Genomic DNA, 22022 nt, shown 5'->3' on the forward strand with positions numbered 1-22022 from the left:
CCCTGAACTGCCAATATTATTGACAATTATTCCAATACACCTCTACCCCGATATAACGTGACCCGATATAACCTGCGGCGGGAAGCTGAGCGCCGTGGCTGGGAGCTGGCAGAGTGGAGCGGGCTGGGGCTGGGCTGCTCCACTTCCCGCTACCAGTGAGCATGGGACCTTTCCCCAACCTCCCCCACCCCGAGGGACACTGGAGGCAAGGAGAGCGGAGCAGGCTGGGGCCGTGTCGCTCCACTTCCCACTGCCAGTGAGTGCAGGGGGCGTCCTTTCTCCAACCTCCCCGCACTCACAGGCGGCAGGAAGCAGAGTGCCACAGCTGGGAGCTGGCGGAGTGGAGCGGGCTGGGGCCAGGCTGCTTCGCTTCCTGCCGCTGTCGGCGAGTGCCTGTTAGGGGACAGGGTGTGTGGATAGCCGTTGGGGCAGTCAGGGGACAAGGAGCAGGGGGGCCAAAGCAAGTTCGATATAACACAGTCTCACCTATATAGCACGGTAAGATTTTTTGGCTCCCGAGGACTGCATTATATCAGGGTAGAGGTGTAGTTCCTATAGTACTGCAGATGGACGTTGGGGGTACTGCTTCTTTAGCCTGTTCCTTCCCAATTTCACTATCCCTTTCTTCATTAACTATTCTTGTATTAAGAACCCTGATCCTCCTTGTCATTTTCAAAAAGACAGGTGAGACTGCTGAATTGTTTAGCAGCTTTCTCCACTTCCTGTTGATGGTGGTGGTTTGTTTATTTATTTAGTTATCCCTTAATGTTAATTAGCAGATATATTTTCCTTTAATTTCAAATATGTTTTTTCTTTTAGAAGTTTGCATCCATCAGTGTCATAGCTCCCAATCTGCCAAATGACCCGACTGATCACTATGTTGGTGACATCACACCTACTCGGGAACCTGGGGACCACTTGGGAGGGTCAACGCCAATCCATATTTTCTCCAAAAATTACGGTTTTGTAATATTTTTGAAACTACATTGTACCTTTTACCCCACAGGGTATAAAATATTATTAAAAGGGTTACAAAACTGCACATTTTTGGACAAAAACAATCACTTGCTCGATCCATTTATTTGCCTTCAGGTTCTAGAAATAGATAAGGTTCCACGGTGGGTATGTCATTAAAAGCATAGTAGCACTGGAACATCAATGCGACCAGGAATCCAATAATCCATAACAAGTACATTTAAATGAATTATATACACAAAATGTAACTCTCTCTCACTCTCTCAGGATATCTAGGACATCCAACATACAGTTCTAATGTAGGTAGGTTTACTGCTGTTTTAGGCGAGCTTTTATGTTAACAACTGTGCTTACTTCATCAAATGTAAAATCATCCACATTTACTTCTTCATAGTCATCCTCCACTTCATCACTTTTAACAGCTGCAAGAGCACTGGCTAGTTTCTTCCGCAAGAGGAAACCCTTCCAAAATGCCTAAACAAAAATTTAAAGCATGTTATACAAGGCCATAGATCAAACCCAAATCCAGATTCTCTATGTTATCCCATTAGGAAGATAAAACATCTTAGACCTTGGTTTAATAGCTCAATGATCTGTTTTTTGAACTTTATGTGACATTTAAAACTACAAGACAAATTAAATGCCAGCATATGTCTAAAGCCCAGAATACTCAAGAGGTTTTCCTCAAGTAAGCAGAATGGAATCTTGAAACTCCCTCAACTACAAACCTAGGTCAACTAATTAATTATTTGACAATTCCTACAGGGCCTATTCTAAGCTGAGGGGGAAGAAGATATAACAAAAAGTTGAGTGTTCACTTTCAAATTACTGAGAACAAAAATAAAAACACACTTATACCAAATTTCCAGTGGTTACAAGTGGCAATTGTTGTTGTCATTTCATGTGATTAACCTAAACCAGTCAACCACATCTTCACAGTCACCGTCTACTCTTTTTTTTTTTTTTAAGAAAGAGGCTTTTTATCATCATCATCTAGCTAAAAAAAAGAACATACAGCAAAAGAATGAGCACTTACATACCAGAACATGATGCAAGTCAGTAGGAACATGTACAAAGACATACTGGATACGTTAGGATAAAAGGTACATTATACATGGGAATATTATTTTTTATAACTGTAGTCTTATGGATCATGGTTTTAAGGGAAATTCCTGTTTTATGGTAGACAGTGTTAGAACTTGGAAAGCAATTTTCCTTGCTCATTGAGAATGTCCTACACTGTATCAATTAGAGGATATTGCCATTTCCTCCTCCCTCTCAAAAATTATGTGCAAATAGCAGCCCTATATCTGCTTTGCCTTATCATTTGCAGTGTGCTGCCACAAACTAATGATTTATCATAAACATAATGAAATGCTGAGACTGAAGATCTGCTTTCGTACTGGTTACTCTGTTGGGCTTTAACTGCTAGGAACATACAATTAAAGTTAAATCAGGAATACCATAGCACTTATGATTGGCTGGGTTAAAAGCTTGTAGATTGGGTTATAGCCTCAACTCTTCCAGAGCACACGTGGTAGGACAGGGCATCCTCATGGGCAAGTGACCTGTGCTTGGAGAGCCCATTTCTAGAATTCAGAGAGAAGGAAAAGACAGCATTTCCCCACAATGCTGGTCCTTTCCTGACACCCATTCTACATTCCCAGAAGACAAGTCACGTTGAGCAGATGCCACAATGTGATGAAATCCATGAGGCAAGCAGTAAAATTTTCTAAAGTAGGATACTTAGTAGATTAAATCCTATTGATATTTAAATAAGATTTAGGCTTCAAAGTGCCTAAGGTATTTTTGAAAATGAGACTTAAGATCCTAAATCACTTAGGTACCTTTGACGTTTTCACCCAACACACACAATATGGAATAACCTTCAAGATAGGGTTTACATAAGGCTAAACATTCTGGCAATGTTCCTTTAATTTAAAAAGGACTATAAAGATTTTAGAACTTAGAACGTTCAGGGTACATAGCATTATTTACCTAAGTCACCACAGTAAAATTAAAACCAAGCATCAACTAATTTAACAGTATTTTGTAAAAGACAAAAACTTGTGATGCTTATACAGGATTTTATTAAACAAAAAAAAAGGGGGGGTTTCTGCTGGAATCATCTGTTTGGTTCAAGGAAAAAACCGAATGAACATTACTTATAAATACAGCTAATCAATCAGATCATTCCTTACTAAGTCTAACTGTAACAAATGAACAGAACACTGTAGCAAACCAACCTGAATAAGGGTAGCAGCTTTATGCTTCTGTTCTATAGCATCTGTGAGTTGATTACTTTCTTTTTTGCAGTAGACACTGTTTCTCCTGGCACAGTACTTCCGCCAAGCACACTGGATCTCTGTTGCTGCCATATGTAGTCTAGCACAGAAATTAATATCTCTGCGAATTATGTAGCCTCGCCAATATGACTGGATTAGTGTAGCTGCCAAGCTATCAACACCAGAAAAAGAAAGTTTTATGGAACTGAAGACACTACCAGTAACGGTAAAGAAGTTCCCCATTAGATATTATGCATACATGTGTTTATCCACACACAATGGTTGAGAGACTCTTGGAAAACGCATTTTCAGCTTCTACCTATTTTTACTTTTTAAACAACAAGACTATTCAAGAGAGTAATACATTAGGGATTCTTTTAAATCTCCACAATGATTTAAAACAGCTATGTACGGGGTGCCATGTAGTTAGGCTTATGCAATCATCATATAGTTTATAATTTCATACGGCAATCCTAGTGGTTAAAGTATTGTTCAAGTTCCATTCTGCTTATTGTTTAAAAAGTACAGTTATTAATTTAAATGCTATAAAACAGCCTTGATTATATTACAATCAGACTATTCAGATCTGTCAAATGGTTGCTGCTTTCTAAAGGTTTGGGGAATTCAAGAAACCAAGGCACATGCTCCCTACAGTGATCTGCAGATAAATTTTTTACAGAGAAGTTAATGTTTAATGGCAGTTCTAAGTTATCTCAAAATGTTAGAAAAAAACCCTAGCATCTCTTATATCAACAAACCAATGAAAGAGCAGAAGAACTGAGAAACACCCAAAAATTCTATATTTTTATATTTTTTTTTCTTATTTAGGTATAGCTGCTTAAAATGTGAAGCAGCTTACAGTGAAACAGATACTCCGAAACAAGTCACAACCTCCCACAGGAATATTCTGAAGTCAACAAGTTAACTCAGAGATAAGTAAATATTAAATGGAAAATATGTGGCTTTTTAAAAATCTTAACTTTTAAGAAAATACTTGGGAAATTTTTAAAAATAATTGATATCACCACAAAAAAGTATATTTTAAAACCTTGCTTAAGTACTGATGAGCAAGCGCAACCAGGGGTGGGGAACTAAGGATGCTGGGGGTGCAGTAGCACCCCTGATTTGAAGTAGTTTCTATCACATACAGGGTTTACACTTTTGCCCAATAACTTTCAGCACCTTCACTATAAAAAATGTTCCGCCACTGGGTGCAACTCACAGTTAAGAGAATGGCTTTCCAACAGCAGAATTCCTGAAAAATTTATATTAGAAGATTAACTAAAAAACTTTAAATGCAATGTTTAGAAAAGGATTTAGATTTTCAAAAACACTAAGGTTTCATAATGGGCTATTATGCTCCCGCTCATCTCCACTGGAGTCCATTGTGAATTCTGCAGTCCTTCTCAATAAATATATTCATAATAAATTAATCGATTCCCACGTACAACCAAAAACAAAAAACCCTAAAACACAGGGAATGATGTCTGCATATTGTACTTCTAAGGAAACCGAAGGAACATACCTTTCAGTGTTGCCCCTCACAATGTACCCCAGGCTTGTACATGTACAGTGTATTTTTTAAACTGGACACCTTGTCATACCAGAACTTTTATGTACATAGGACCAAATCTTCACCTCCCGTTCTACCTGTGTAGCTGGAGTCACTACAAAGCAGCTAGAAATCTGCCCTAAACAGCAACAGAGCATTCCACTTCACACAGGAGAATCCTTAGATGGCACAAATCAAGTGTAGCTGGCTCTATGCTCCCCAACCCCTCTTGTATGAGATGGAAAGAGGCAGGTTGGGAATGCCAAGGGAAGGACAGATAGTTGGCTCTTCAGTCAGCACAGCTGCATGTGATTGGCCTAGGGTCAGGAGAATGGAGACACAGCTTTATCACCACCTTTCCCTCCCACCTGCTCAACTGTAAACTCAGCACAGATTAGGACTGAGCCCTAATGAAGTTCAGAAAAAAAAAAATCTTACTAACAATGGTAAAAAACCTCTACACTATTGTTTTATTGTTTTATACAATTAGGCAGAGGGTTCATGTATTTAGTACCAAGAAAGGAAAAGTTAGATAGAAGTCACATTTAAAATTTTCTCCTTACTTTTCACGCAGTTTTCAATTCGAATATATTTTTAAAATATTTTTTAAATGCAATCACTGACAAAATATCACAGAACGGTCATACATAAAGGATATTAATTTTAACCAAGATTAGGGGACAATAAGAGTTAAAACTTCTTATTAAAAAAGTACATAGGAGGTGAACAGAAAAGACAAAGGGTTTTTCTACATGGCAAGTTACTGCACAGCAAGCCTGTGTGTAATATACAGCATACTGCACTTTGAAGTAGAAGAATGCTAAGCCACACTCCAGGACTTTCACTGTGGTCCACCCAGGATGCTGCTGCATGGCAAGCTAGTGCGCCGTAGATTCACAGCACGGTAACTTGCTGTGTAGACAAGCCCTTAATAGAACATAATAGTTGTAAGTTTGTATCCCATTGGAAACTATTTTGAAAACTAACTTTCTACATTACATTTATGCAGAAATAGAACTGGGTTTTTATGGCAAATATTTGACATTTATATCTTACTTTTCCACACTGTTCTCAACATATTGGAGATTCTTTCCCTCATTACTTGCAATGACTGTCTCTCTGAATGTGTTTCTTGTAGTTGGGGTTGATATTTTACTGTTATCTTTGTGCTCCCCTTTCTGACTGATGCAACATTCAGTACTTTTCTTCTTTATTTTGTGCTCTTGATTACTTTTTTTTTGAGGCACAGGTACGGAGGAGTTAATGAACATAGGCTGAATGTGGCCTGTAGTAATCCATCTTTCAGAAGGATTCAACAAGCCCTGCTTATTTTCCTTTGCACCAGCGATAAAGAGGTTATTTTGCTGTAGCCTGTCGGTGGCTGTTTGCTTCAAATGATCTTGCTGTGCTTCTGGTTCATCTCTGTCAGCAATGTTTAGGTCTCCATATTCATGTGCACATCGGTGTTCATTACTAAGTTTCATCAGCTCCTTAAAATACCAGCACTGACTCTGTGCAGCATCCAAGGCAGAAGCATTTCTGAAGAAAGATAAAAATGCAGTTACATTTATTTTAGACAATTGGAATTATATTTTTTAAATCAAGCATGCCTTTATTTTCTAATGTACATAAGCCACGTATTGGATGAGTTTAGCACACACATAACATTGTGAACACTGAGTACTAAATGACTCCTGCTTTAATTGCTAATTTATAATATTCTTAAATTGTTTCTTTTCCCCCTCTTTATTTTTCCAGTATCTTGAATACACTAACACACATCAGTTTGTTTATTTTACTAAGCCAGTAGCTTGATTAGAAAATTATTTTTTCTCGGTTTTCAGACTTTAGGTTTGAAATACGTACTGGGGTATCTATTTCACTGAAAATTTTAGTGTGGTTAGGAGCACATAGTGCAGCAAATTCTGGAGGATTTGAATCTATTTTACTTTACACACCAATAACCTTACGAATCTATTCTAAAATAGGAACTAAGCAAGACAAAGTAAAGATGGTACTAAATATTTCTGAATCTAGAGCAGAACTTAACAAAACTCAGACTCCAACCAACAAGCCACAATGTCTAGTGAGGATCTAAAAGAGAATAAAAAGACTATTAAAAAATGGAGAAATGCAACAATAAAATACTTTGGCAGGTTGCCATTCTCCACCAGCTTGCTGGTTTCAAAGAATTACTCAGTGGCCTCCCACTTCCATAGCTAACTGCTGGTGAAGTTTTCATGGATTTTTGCTGGTTTGTGACTGGTAGGTTTAAATGCACTAAGGCATGATAATCAGCTTAGAGTAGAGGAAGGAACGTAAGAGGAAACGAGGAACACAGGGCACTTGCCTTCCTGTTTGGCTGCTGGGTCCATAGTCCTACCTTCCTTTCCTCTCTCCACTAAGTATGGTTATGTGTTGTAGCTCCTACATGAATAGGAGGAGTAAGTGCATATAATAACCAGGTACTGCAGACAGAGGAGTATGTCTTGCTGATCATCACTTACATAGAACGAATGCACAGCATTAGTCAATAAATATTTCTGGGGTCAGTGGCACAAGAGAAGTGGAAACCTAGAAGGCTCCTGTACAAGATCTGGCAGAATTGAGACCTGCAACTGTCGCAGAAGAATGACAGCAGTATACTTGCCATATTTTCTTATTGAAAGACAAGGCTTTCATAGTGCCTGGCTGTGTAAAAAGCCACACACTGATTTTCCTTATATGAGCATTCCTCTACTGTATTTCTACCAAATGTATGAAATGTTGGAAACTGAGTCAGGCCATGCTAGAAAGACAGCCTGATTCTCTTCACCAGTTTGATTCTATTGACTCAAAGGGAGCTTCACCAGCATAAAACTGGTTTAATAGAAATTAGGTCCATGCACTAGAACCAGATAACTTACTGCAGATACATGGGCCAAACAACTTGAGAGTCCTGTTGCCCATTAGGCAGCATTTCTCTTTCTTGTTAAAAAAAAAATCCAAAACAATGGCAGCACTTTATCTATAAAGATTTATTAAAACCAACAGTGCTGTACATTTGCTTGAGGAACTAAGATAAATTACACCTGCACCTGCTGACTTCAACACACGAAAAAGGTTGACATGTCTGAAAATGAAAGAAATATTGTTAAGGTTTAGAAGAAGATAGATCTATTGAAAACATGCCAAAAGGTTGGACTTGCATTTCCCAAATGCTGCAAGATATACTGCATCAAAGAAGTTTGTTGATTATGATGGGCTAAATGCTATCAGCTCAACAATAGACACTATGTTTGAGACCATCACCAGTGCAACTTCTTCTGAAAATGCCAGTCTAAGCCAGATTATTTTTATCATATCTCACAAACCACTTAAACATATCTTAATACCATTTGGCCAAAAAAAAGGGGGGTGGGAAGAGTGGTAATATTAATGCTTGTTACATTCCTTGTTGAATCCATCTGGTAAAAGTTCACTGACAATCTGAAATTTCTACATGTGTTGCAACCCAAACATTATGCAACAGCCCTCATAATTTCTGAAGTTCAGAAATGCAAATAAATGTAACAATGACAACATTACTAGAAAAAGTGATACCATTAATAAACAAACAATCTCATATCCACCACTTATTTTTGAATTTCAGATTGGCTGTCAGAAATTTCCATTCCACTCACTGAGTCAGAATTTACGGACAATACTACGATTGACACTCATTAAAACACCAAGCAAAGACTGCACCTTTGTAACTGGAAACCCGAACGCGAAAGTAGGAGCTGTAAATGCTCTTAAGGAAGTAATGGGAAACAATGGTCTGGGTTTGAAAAATGAGAGAGGAAGGCACTGTGGCGGGCGGGACACACCCCTGTGGCGCCTCCTGCTGGTTGTCCAGGTAATTAGCGTTTCCAGCCTCCGGAGCGCCATCTGCAGGCCAGTGTCCCGCTTCCCACTGGGCCCCGAGTCCCTCCCAGACCCCGGTGCCCCTTTCACGCCGGGGTGCTGCCCCCTGGCAGCACCCCCACAGATCTGGGTCTCCCTCCCCCCCCCCAGGAACCCCCACCCTCTATCCCCACCTCGCCTCAGTATATGGCTACTGCCAGTCACCATCTAGCCCCCACTTCCTGAGGCAGACTGCAGTATAATTGCCACTCATCATCGGCAATGAGGGTCTGGACCTGCTGCTTCTGCCTACCCTTGGGCTGCCCAGTACCCTTTTCCTAGGCCTTCATCAAGGCCTGCAGCCTGGGGGTTTCTCAGGCCACAGTTCCCCAGCTCCTCTGGCCTTTCCCCATCCTTGCTCCACTGATAGGTACCCTGCTCAGATCCCAGCAGTCAGGGCCCTCCCTCTCAACCTCTAGAGAGAGACTGTCTCAGCTTCTGGCCCACTGCCCTCTTATAAGGGCCAGCTGGGCACAGATTGCACTGGCTACAGCTGTGGCTGCTTTCTCCATCAGCCCTGCTTTTCTCTCCCACAGCCCTCTCCTGGGCTGCTTTAAGCCCTTCTAGGGAGGAGCGGAGTGACCACCCTGCTACACTCCGCTACAGGCACTTAGTCAGATTCTGCTGCTGTAATCATCTGGTCATTACAAACACCATTTTCAGCCACCATCCTAGATGTTTATATATTGAGGTCACATGACAAAGAACAAAACTGATTATGTAATGATACAGGGATGATTGCGATTGAGTGGCCAATGGACGAAGACTTTCCTGAATGCAGACTGCCGGTCAGACCAACTCTTAGCCTCAAACATAAAATTAAAACTGAAAAAGATAAGCTGTTTGGCAGGTCCACTGTGTATGGTCTTGTTCAAAATCAATTAAAAGACTACAAGACTTCTATATAATTTCTATATAGGTTTGAGTCATTGTCATAGGTGAAAAGAGAAAAACCTGAATGAACTTGGAATAAAATGAAACCATCATGCTCAAAGCTGCCAAAGCACACATTCTAAAAAAAAAAATCAGTGTTGGACCACACCATTGTTGACTGAAAAGGTGTTTGATCTTGCGCTGTTTTTTCACTGAGTCAAAGAGAGAGGATTGAAGACTGAGGAATGCAGGAAAGAACACAAGGAATTGAGCAGACAGATTCAAAGGCAGAGCAGACAAGACAAAAGTGACTACATCAGGGCAAAATGTGAGGATTATAAATTGTAAAAAGAGTAATAATACAAAAGGTATGTTCAAAGTTGTCAGACTTCTTTCTAAAAAGTTTTCCCCACCACTGAGTGTAATAAAAGATTATGATGGCAGGTTATTGAAAGTGACTATATCAAATGCAACTGGAGAGATTGCTGTAATAATCTGTATGCCCAATCAAAGCCATTTACAATACAGGATGACAGAAAAGAGTATGGAGCTACAGTCATCAGTCCAAAACAGTGCATGCTATTATGAAAATGAAACCTGAGAAAGCATGAGGGGTAGATAACTTACCAACAGGATTGTTAAAAATGACTGGTGACCATGGTATTGATCTCATGCGGAAAACTTGTATTGTGATACAAATGACTAAAAACTGGCTGGATGACTTGGATGAAGAGAATCTTTCGGTCCTTACCAAAGAAATGGGATATAACAGATTGCAGTAGCTGTTGTAACATCTCCCTAATATCACATTCATATAAAGTGCTGTTCTACATAATTCAGGATTGCAAGAAGCGGATGATAGAAACAGAACTACCACCACAAGAAGTTGGTTTCAGAGAGGGACGTGATCAAATTATGAATATCTCATATCACTGAAAAATGCAGGGAGTATAATCACCCATTGATTGTGTGTTTTATTGACTATTCCAAAGTATTTGATGCCATCCAACATATTAGTCTCTGGAGGATACTGGAGGATATGGGAATTCCAAAAATATGTCACTGAACTCATTCCAAATCTCTGCGATCAACAGCAGACCATGATGCTAACAGCAGCAGGCAACAGCCAGTGTTTTTCCATTAGGCAGCGTGTATTCGGCCCCCATGTTCACAGAATTTATTATGAGACAAGATCTGGACAGTTTTGATAAAGTGGAAGAAGCTGGGATTTCCATTGGTGCACACTTCTTAACTGACCTCAGATATGCTGATGATATGATGATATGATGCAACCATTGATACAATGCAATGAATGTTAGTCTGTAAAAGCAGTTAGTGAGGACTATATACTATTCCTGAAAGTGGAAAAACTTATATTCATGAATTTTGACATGAACAATAAAAATAGGATACAAGCAGACATTGCAATTAACTGTACAGCACAGGCTGTTGATTAATTTCATTATCTGGGTATCATACATATCCAACCAAGAAGGCTGCTCCAAAGAAATTGGAAGATGATTACAGATGGATCCACTCAGCCATGGAATCTATCTGAAAATGTGGAAAAACTGTGGCATCTCAAAATGCATGAAAGGTCCACGTGAACTTAGTTACTTATGGATATGAATCCTTGGAAACTAATGCTGCAGACAAAAAGAAAATTGAAGCCTTTGAGATGTGGTACTAGTGAAGATTCTTGTGCATCTCCTGGACAGAAAAGAAGAAAATCACTTACATTAGAAATATTATCAGAGAGAAGCAGATTTGGCTCTTGGAAATCAAAAGGTGCAAACTTCTATACACCTCTATCCCGATATAACGCGACCTGATATAATACGAATTCGGATATAACGCGGTAAAGCAGCGCTCCAGGGGGGCGGGGCTGCGCGGTCCAGTGGATCAAAGCAAGTTTGATATAACGCAGTTTCACCTATAACGCGGTAAGATTTTTTGGCTCCCGAGGACAGCGTTATATCGGGGTAGAGATGTATTTTGATCAAATCAGACACAGAGATGAAAATACCCTTGAACAAGTTATCATGAAAGGAATAGTGATGGATCATTATAGTAAAGGACAACCAGTGAGAAGATGGATAGATGATTTGCAGCAGATCACTAGAAGTTCAGCTGCTGTATGTGTGAAGTTAGCAATGGACTGAAAAGGCTTCCGAAAATTCTGCTATGATGTCACCAGTGTTCAGCCAGGAACAAATGGATTTTACTACTATTACTATTACTGACCAGCCATCAAAGACTTTGCCTAACATGCTAGATTACAGTTTTGCAAAAATACATGTAGGCATTAGTAATGCTCTGGCAAAAATGTCTTATTCTTATCTGAATCTTTACCCTACAAGTCCATATTTAAAAGCACCCTTTCGTCAATGCTGGCACTATAGACACTAATAATGCACCATAATGCCTGATAGTGTAGAATGACTTACTTTCCCAAACATAAATTATATCAAGTTTCAGTATTCAGTGTATGTCGCTTTAATAAAGAATTATTACACAATTCTGTGTTTAAAAGAAATATGAGAGTTGTTACAAACAGTATATGGAGACTCTACACTCAGATATTACATTAGATTCTATTTGTAATTGTGTAGTAAAATAATTCTGCATAGAGGAAACATCTAGAAGTATCATTATTCTTCAACTACAAATTACAAAAGTCCCTTACAGATACATAAAAGAGTTCACTGTTTATATTTCTTCTTTCACATTCCTATAACAGAGCTTTCCTGTCATTTTCACTATTTTAAATAGTTACTATTTATAAGGTTTTCAACTTCCATCAGTATCTGTTACTGAAACTGAAGTGTTGGGTTTCTTAATATAGCTATTTATTAGTAAGTGTCAAAAGATTACATGACAGGCATTATTAGAACACAGAAATTTAATTTTTAAAAAACATAATTCTTAAGCACGGTAAAAACAAGGCATTTGAAAGCAGAAACTGCACAGACAATTTATTTGAGCAGCAGTGGTATATGAAACATGGATTAGAGAACCAACCAGTGATTACTTTTGGCAGATTACATAGCTGAGGTCGTACCTACAGGGGCTCATAACTTAGTGAGATGTGAAACAGACAAGAAGCTTGCTCTTTTTTCAGTCTGTTCTTATATTCAATGTTACATTAACTCAGTCAACTTGGAGAAAGTATCACAGTATGTAAGTATAATAGCTGTGCTGTTTAGGCTTATGTAGGTATGTTTTGTTTAGGGGGGTTTTGTGTGTGTTTTTTTAAGTGCACTTTTCAATGGTTTTTAAATCATCCATATAATGTGCTCTGGGCCAAAAAATATAATATACAAGTTTGTAACCCAAGTGAATACTTTTTTAAACCAAATTTCATAAGAGTTATTTCATCCATTTCCAATTTACAAGTTTAAATTTAAAAATTACTAAGGGTAAAATTTTTAAAGGACCTTCAGATATCATTGACAACAGAAGATAGTTAAACTAAAGAATATTTGTGAAACAAAATTTGGACATGAGAATTATCTACTTGTAATTGATCTTCTCAAATATATCCAAAATTTTGGGTGCATAATGCTATATTATGGCAGGAACTGCCATAGTTTTAGAATTTTCTTGTATCCTCCCCCAGTACACCAGCAATTGATATTTCCCATCCTCATTGAGGGCTGAAGCAATCCTAAGTGTCTCTAGTCACTTTGGTACTTCAATAAGCAAATCACTTTCCTGCAGTTATACATCCACAGTTGAGGACACTATAAAGTTCTCTACACGGTAAATAAGTAATAGGCAAATTTTTTAGCAAGGAGACATTGCTTCAAGTGGTAAACTGGTGAGGAAGCATCAGTGCTTCATCTGCAAAACAGAAGTCAAGAATCACAATTAAAAACACAGCTGGCTATGAAGATGTGGAAACTCTTACTGTGTGCTGTAAGAATAAGAGCATGCAGTGTGAATATGTTCTGGAAACCAAAGAGAAACCTGGATACATAAAATAAGAACAAATCTAAATACTAGAGCCCTGAAAAGTAATCAGGGCAATATGACCTAGAACCCAGGAATGGTCAGACAAAATGAAGTGTAAACACAAACTAAATGGACCTTTTACAGGCCTCATCTGCAGAGTTTGTTGCAGATAAAGGTTAAAAAAAAAAAAGCCTCCAATACTGAACTCACACAGTAAAGAAGAAAGGTGTTACTAGTTAAAAAGGTGGTTAAGGTAGGACAAAGTTGACTGTTGATGAGGTGATTCTTCCACTGCAAGCCTGCATAATATGTACATATAATTTGAAACAGAAGATGATTTAGACCAGAGGTGGGCAAACTATGGCCCGCGGGCCCCATCCGGCCTGCAGGACCCTCCTGCCCGGCCCCTGGCCTGAGAGGCTAGCCCCCAGCCCCTCCCCTGCTGTTCCCCCTCCCTCACAGCCTCAGCTCACTGTGCTGCCGGCGCAATGCTCTGGGCGGTGGGGCTGCGAGGTCTTGCTGGGCAGCGCAGCTGAAGAGTCACAGCCTGACCCAGTGCTCTGTGCTGTGTGGCAGCATGGCTGGCTCCAGCTGGGCAGCATGGCTGCCTGTCCTGGTGCTTTGGGTGGCACGGCTGTAGCGCCGCCAACCACCGGTGCTCCAGGCAGCACGGTAGGGGGCAGGAGCAGGGCAGGTTGGATAGAGGGCAGGGGAGTTTGGGATGGTGGGCAGGGGGCAGGGGTATGGATCGGGCTTGGGGCGGTTAGAGGTCGGAGAATGGGGGGGTAGAATGGGGGGCAGGGGTCCCAGGGGGGCAGTCAGGAAGGGGGGGGGGTGGATGGGGCGATGAGGGGCAGCCAGGGGTAGGGATTCCGGGCAGTCAGGAATGAGAGAAGGGGTGGTTGGATGGGGGGGGGCAGTCAGGGGCCAGGGAAGGGTGGATGGAGCAGGGGTCCCAGGGGGGCCAGGCCACGCCTGGCTGTTTGGGGAGGCACAGCCTTCCCTAACCAGCCCTCCAGACAATTTCGGAAACCCAATGTGGCCCTCAGGCCAAAAAGTTTGCCAGCCCCTGGGATAGATACTCCATTTAGGATATACTGACTATCACATATAGAAAAAACAGTTACCTACCTTTCGTAACTGTTGTTCTTCAAGATGTGTTGCTCATGTCCATTCCAGTTAGGTGTGTGCACGTTGCGTGCACAGTAGCCAGAAGGTTTTTCCGCTAGCAGTACCCGTCAAGTCAGCTCAGGCACCCCCTGGCGTCACACCTCCATGGCGGCATATATAGGGCCCTGCCGAGCCGCCACCACTTCAGTTCTTTCTTGCCGGACTTGCTCCGACAGAGGGGTAGACAGGTGGGTCTTGGAAAGGACATGAGCAACACATCTCACATCAACACATCTCAACAGTTACGAAAGGTAGGTAACCATTTTTTCTTCTTCAAGTGCTTGCTCATGTCGATTCCAATTAGGTGACTCCCAAGCAGGAACTCAGAGGCAGGGTCAGAGCTCATGGGTTCGCTAATTGAAGCACCGCTCTGCTAAAGGCTGCATTGTCCCTAGCCTGCTGAGTAATGGCGTAATGCAAGGGAAACCACATCGCAGCCCTGAAAATTTCCTGGGTTGGGACCTGGGCCAGGAATGCCACTGAAGATGCCTGCGTCCTCATGAAGCGTGCTATAAGCATGGGGCAGGTACTTTCGCCAGATCGTAGCACATCCTGATAATTGAGGTAATCCACGAAGAAATTATTTGAGAAGAGACCAGGAGCCCCTTCATTCTGTCTGCTACTGTGATGAAGAGCTGAGTAGATTTTTGAAACAGCTTTGTCTGTTCAATATAGAAGGCTAACGCCTGGCGAACACCCAAAGAGTGAAGTCTTTGTTCCCGGCTGTTTGCATGTGGCTTGGGGTAAAAGATTGTAAGAAAAATGTCCTGATTAACGTGAAACTGGGAGACGACCTTTGGTAGGAAGGCCGGGTGCAGGCTGAAGCTGAATCTTGTCCTTATAGAAGACTGTGTAAGGAGGTTCAGATGTTAGGGCCTTAATCTTGGATACACTCCTGGCAAATGTTTTTTGCTCTGTCTCTCATGAAAAGGGAACATTTCTGGTAGAAATAACATATCACTAGTGGCTCAAAGAGGGGCCCCAATACTCTGGAAAGAACCAGGTTAAGGTCCTAGGCAAGGATCGGTTATCGTACTTGAGGGTATAGCCTCTCAAGTCCTTTAGGAAGCATTCAACTATTGGGTTTGTGAAGACCGACTGGCTTGCCACATCTGGATAAAAGACGGAAATGGCAGCCAAGTGGACTTTTACTGATGACATAGAAAGCCCTTGCTGCTTCAGGTGCAGAAGTTCAAGATAAAAGGTATTGTCGAGTGCGCACAAGATGTGTGTTTCTACGATGACCAAATTGTGAATTTCTTCCATTTGGGTTGATAAGTTGCCCTAGTAGATGGTTTCCTACGGCCAAGGAGGACTTCCCTAAATGGATCAGAGCAAGCAAGCTCCATCGGGTTTAGCCCTGGAGCTTCCAAGCCATGAAGTGGAGAGATTCAAGGTTGGCAGCGGTTCTGTGTTATCAGGTCCAGGAGAAACGGTAGAGTGACTGGAGTTTCCACTGACAGCTCCAGAAGAGATGTGTACCAGTGCTGACATGGAGCTATCATGAAGTGAGCTGTAGCACACGAAAGCTTATGCTCAAATAAATTGGTTAGTCTCCAAGGTGCCACAAGTACTCCTTTTCTTTTTGCGAATACAGACTAACACGGCTGCTACTCTGAAACCTGTCAATATTACAGAGGTTTCATCCCTCTGAACCTTGAGTAGCATCTTGTGGACGAGTAGAATGGGGGGGTACCCCCAGAACAATTCCCTACTAGAATTCTAACTATATAATGACTAAACTAACTACAACTACTAACTACTGGTCTAACTATTTACAGAAAAAACAGTCTGAAGACTACTAGGGAGAAAGCTTGCCAAAGCAAGAGAGAACGAGTATTCTGGCTAACTGTCACAGACAGTAAGAAGGAACTGAAGTGGGGGTGAGTCGGCAGGGCCCTATATACAGTGTCATAGAGGCGTGACTCTAGCGGGCCCCTGAGTCTACCTCATCAGTACTGCTAGGGGAAAAACCTTCTGCTTACTGTGCACGCAGTGCACACATACCTAATTGGAATCAACATGAGCAAGCACTTGAAGAAGTAGTGAGAATATCTCTGCAAAAAGACCCAGAACATTTCCAAGCCTTTCTGCTAATATGTCACAGAAAGGCTTGGAAAGATTTACAGTTTCCTGATTTACCTGGGCCTGTTTCAGCAAAGCACTTAAGCAAGCACTTAACTTCAAGCATATGTGTAGTCCCATTAACTTTAGTGGAAATATTCACCCACTTACAGTTAAGCACAGGCTTGAGTACTTTCCTGAACTGAAGCCTCTATCCCTATGCAAGATACCAAAGAACTCATGAATGGAATGAGAAACACAGATTGTGGATTTTGGTATAATTTTATGAAATATACACAAAAGTATGTTTCCGATAAATAGCTAAAAAAACAAATAGGTGTTTTATATGGGATATTTTAAGATGCCTTATTGTAATAATATGCCTTTCAGAATTCATATCACAAATATTTTACGTTAACAAAATCTGTAACCCCTAGTAAGGAATAGGACAATCACTACAGACAATGCATGAAGGTCTCATCCCAGAAATGTAGATGTTGCCCAAGAATGAAAAAACACTGAGTGATTCCAGAGACTAATCAGCACAACAAAAGCCCCAATAAGATCCCTTATCAAAATAAAGCAAACATAAAAAAACCTGTGCAAAAATAAACTTGTAACAAATTTGAAAAAAGCTGTTTATGCAACATAGATAGTAGGAGAATGCCTGTTAACAAATACTGTACATTTTATTTATGCATACACTTACATGAAAGCGTACACACACACACACACACACACACAGAGTGACCAGCTTCTTGGTTTCTAAAAGGACTTGACATTTCAGTGCTAGACAAATTAATTATTTACATTGATATATCCGTTTCTTGGAATATGTATCAGAACTAAATTAATAATGATCGAACAGGAAACTTTTGGTTGGCCCAAGACCAATTAAATTGTTAAATAATGTTACCTGCCTCATTATTACCTGATTTATGTTATCTTTTCTAAAGTTATTCTAGGGAAGATATTTTCTCCATACTTCTACATTATCTCCTTGCAAGAAAATCTCAATCTCATAAATTTATTTAAGAAAAATTTACCACAGGACAGCTGCTCAAAAATTTACCACGGTATCAAGTCTGGAGGTATGAGAGACTTTGAAGACCACAGTCTTCCCTTATAAAAACTTAGAGCTTTACCTATGTACCTCCAATCACTTGGAGTATTATCAACACACCCAAGAAAAACTAATATGGGAAAAAATCTCAATGTGCCTTTAACAAAAATCACTTTAATCTAATCTTGGGCCGCAAATACTAAAATGTATTGATTGAATCAGCCCTTAGAGGATAGACTTAAACTTGTTTGAAGGCCTTGACATGTTTGGATCTCTTAAGTTTAAACTTAACTCTGACCTGGCTTTGTAAGCTTATTTTGAGGATAATTATAACATCATTGCAATGTTCTTTATGTTTAAATTACTTATATATACTCTCATTCTTAACATAAATTTATATTCCCAGACAAAAAATTAAGTAAAATACAGGAAAACAATGAGGAAGTATACTAAAGACATAACATTTCCAAAAGCATGCTTTTGAAAATAATTATATTCGCATAAAAAGATTTCGGATATCTACCCTTGTTCAGTGGTCTTCTTTTTTATTAAGTCAATTTCTTCAATCTGGGCTTGATAAAATTTCAAAAAGCTTCCTGGTTTTGACGCTTTGATTCTTTCAGTTGAGAGCTTTGCAGGAGAATTTAGGTTTTCACCATTAAGAAACTGCAAACTAGGAAGTATTTTAAGTAGGGAACACCTTTTAAAAGAGGAGAGAACAATCCATTATTAGCATTATGGAAAAACTTGCATTTTAGAATCCAAAGTCTAGAAATCCCCATCACAACTACATAAAGAGATTGACCTTTAAGTATGTTATTTTACTAAACATTTTGGTATACATGAAAATGTTTACATAAATTTATATACCTTATTTGATATTTATTTACGGTTTATTACTAGCAAAATTTACTCTTATGGAAACCACAAAATTAACATGAAAAATCATTTCTTTGCAGCAATTCTTAATACTTTGTAGGTATATAGATGCTGGGTGAAATCCTGGCCACACTGAAATCAGTGACAAAAATCTCTGATTCAAAAGGGCCCGGATGTAATCCATTACCATTAATAACTCCATGAGTACCTGAAATATTTTTGTGTTTTGTTTTAAACATAGGCAACTGATTAGCAGGCAATACAGAAAACTATATCATGATGGAGTAACATAAAAATAAAAATAAAGCAGCACTGGCTGACCTGACACATTTGGAGACATTGCATAGACTGTGAATGAAAATGGCATTGCAATATCAGCTCACTCTCCATTTATACACACAGCAAAAACAAGACAATTCAGCCTGACTAGCAGTCTCAGGAAAGTCCATGTGGAACAGCAGGGGTGTTGCAAGTCACGAATGAGAGGAAAATAGCATGGAACTTGCTTGTACTATAGCAAATTCTAGTGCTGTTGTTAGTCACACATTTTTATGAGAATTAAGGGATAGCTCCTGCTCCAATCCTAGTCACTGGGATAGGTCCCTGATTCTGTATATACCTAAATGGAACTCCCACTGACTTCAAACAAAACAGGACTGGGTTAATTCACCCCCTTTAAAAAAAAAAAACACCTTAGATAGCTATTGGAATTCATTTTTTACTTTTCTAAAAGATGTATTTTAAAAAATATTCAGAAATGTGTAACAACTGATTTAACAGACTATGGGATTAACAATACCCCTCATAGCACAAAGTCCATCCTAGAAGAAAGGAAGTTGTACCAGTGAAAGCAGAGTGGGGAGGGCTAATGAATTTCCTAGGCAGTCCTTTCACATGTAAGGGATAATCTGGCACACAGATGTTAAAAACACTTTTTATGTGTGTCTTATTCACCAATTAAACCTCATGGCATTTTAAATATTTGTTTAGGACAATACAATATGTATTATGTCTGATATTCCTTATTTTCAATTCATCAAACTGCAAAAAAAAAAATCTTAAATTGGTAAAGTATTATATCTTAACACAAATAGTTTTAAATAAGTCTGAATTAGCTTTTCCTTTATTTAGATTTAAACACCACACATTAAAGAAAGTCTATTCTGCACTATAGGCACCCTTGCCATCAGTTAAAACTATATTACATAATCCTTCAGAACCAGAGCATTCCTTGACTGCCCCCATATTTAAAGAAAAGAATGTTACTTAGCTGAGACCATATATGCCAAGTTTCAAATCCGAGCAAATTTCTATGGCTGAGTTACATTATCCAAAACATAGATTGGCAAAAGTCTTTACAACAGCAGTGCTCTTTGATGCAGATATAAAGATTACCCCGCACTCCCTGCTTGTTATGGCAAATGTAATACTGTCTAAAATATACTTGAAATAAAAGGATCATTTTAGATACACTGGCCTTGAGCTTGTAATGAAGAGCCAATGTTGAATAATGATACATTTAACAAGTGCCATATCAAGTTGATTAATGCTGAAAGTAGTGTATCTTCGAGCTATGGGATCTCAACACTGGTTTTTCCAGCTGGGTTTCTCCTGGTGAAGGGCTGAGTCAATATTTCATTTAGTGAAAACTTCCTGGTGAATATTCTGTCACTTAAGAGGCTCTATTAATCATTGCTGCAGTGAAACACATTCCCCTAGGAGCGCTCAGACTGATCCTAGGGTTTAATTTTTAAAAAGCAATTTCTTAGTACTTCAGTTTTGTCGGTGTTATCGCTGGCTGGACATGAAAGTAGGAAACCGATTGGAAAATTTTACAACTAATTCCTTTGTTGGTATCAGGGGGTTATGTAAAGTTCATTGGAACATATTGCCTGAAGTTATAGTTAATGCTGTATTCCACAAATCCATATTTTATACTGTCCCAGCCTTTAAATCCTTGAGATAAATGAATCTCTTGTCCAATCATAAAGGCTCTATTGGGTCAAATGATCTAAGAGAGGAACCTGAGGTATCAGTTCTTAAAGTTAATAGGAATTCAGAAGTAATTTCGTTTTCCTGAGTAATGTCTGAGGAAGAAATTCATTCTATGAGACATCAGAAATTAAAAACAGTATAAACGTAAATGTGAGCTTTACTAAAATGTCACATGCTGAAGAGTAATATTTAATAGTACTTGCATTCATTAACAGTAGTGTAAATACCTGTATGCATTAAATATAAACACATATTTACAGCTACTTCTGCTACGGTTTGAAAGCTTCAAATTCCAAAAAATGTGCACACATTTTTCCACTTGAATACTAATATGAAGTTTGCTAAAAGATCTCCTACTGCAGAAAATATACGTATATATTTTTCTCTCTTTATATACCACATGCAAAAACCAAACAAACAAAAAACCAAAACAACCCCCCCCGCTCCCCTGAATTTATCACACCAATAAAATAAAAATTGGCAAGTCACTGCATTAGGGAAGCTTGTGGTAATACTGGAGCATAAAGTTTTGTATTTAATTGGCTTGAAGTTATGCAAGGAACTGAGAGAAAAGTTTTTTAAAAAATGATTACAGAAATGAATGTCAATGAATGTCAAAGTAAATGTTGACTCAGACACTGAAATGATCATACTGAAGGTTACTATACACAGTTACATGGTACTGCACTTGAGGGACTATGGCTCGTGGGCAGCAAAAGTAGGAAATCATAAGAACATTACTAGCAGCATATTTCTGTGGCTTGGAAAGATTGGTCCCAGAGACTAGGAAAACAAAGAAAAAAAGAAGTTAAGAAATATTTCAATCTATGGTTCCAAGAAGGGCTTATCAATGACAGTAATATTTTTTTAAATAATAAAAAAAAAATAAACCCTCAAACACTGCTACATATTCCACCGCCTTGTGATATCACTTTTGATAAGCAACACAAGCGAGGCCAGGATCCAATTGCTAAGCTCTTTTAATTTTTTTTTTGAAAGTGTTCCTAGTCAAAATCATAATCAACTACATTACTCATATCTTATCTGAAAGTTCCCTTGTTATCTCAACCCAGAATACTGACATTTTTAATGGGCTTAATATCTCTTTTCTATCCTTAGAGCTATTCTATATAAGTAATACTTTCCCAAGTAAATACTACATGCCCTTATTTGGAAAGAACAGTTTAGATTACTCTGGTCAATCTAAAGCTTCTCTGAATCAACTAAATGGCTCACTTAAAAAGTTCAGTAATAGGGACAGCTTATTGACCCAATAGTTTATTCTGCC

The 22022-nt window shown here is 39.2% G+C and overlaps 1 protein-coding gene across 6 annotated transcripts in view; it reads right to left on the reverse strand.

The window, feature by feature from the left end:
* LRRIQ1 (leucine rich repeats and IQ motif containing 1) overlaps positions 1–22022 on the reverse strand; it is a 157618-nt gene that overhangs the window by 79194 nt on the left and 56402 nt on the right. For all 6 annotated transcript variants that reach the window (XM_074941955.1, XM_074941951.1, XM_074941953.1 and 3 more), the window contains 4 exons: positions 18384–18560; positions 5869–6351; positions 3222–3432; positions 1330–1449 (listed from right to left, as the gene is read on the reverse strand). In XM_074941955.1, the coding sequence (XP_074798056.1) occupies positions 1330–1449; positions 3222–3432; positions 5869–6351; positions 18384–18560 (991 nt within the window). The remainder of the gene's footprint in view (positions 1–1329; positions 1450–3221; positions 3433–5868; positions 6352–18383; positions 18561–22022) is intronic.

The sequence above is a fragment of the Natator depressus genome, chromosome 1 (genome assembly GCF_965152275.1).
Source record: "Natator depressus isolate rNatDep1 chromosome 1, rNatDep2.hap1, whole genome shotgun sequence".
Lineage (NCBI taxonomy): Eukaryota > Metazoa > Chordata > Testudines > Cheloniidae > Natator > Natator depressus.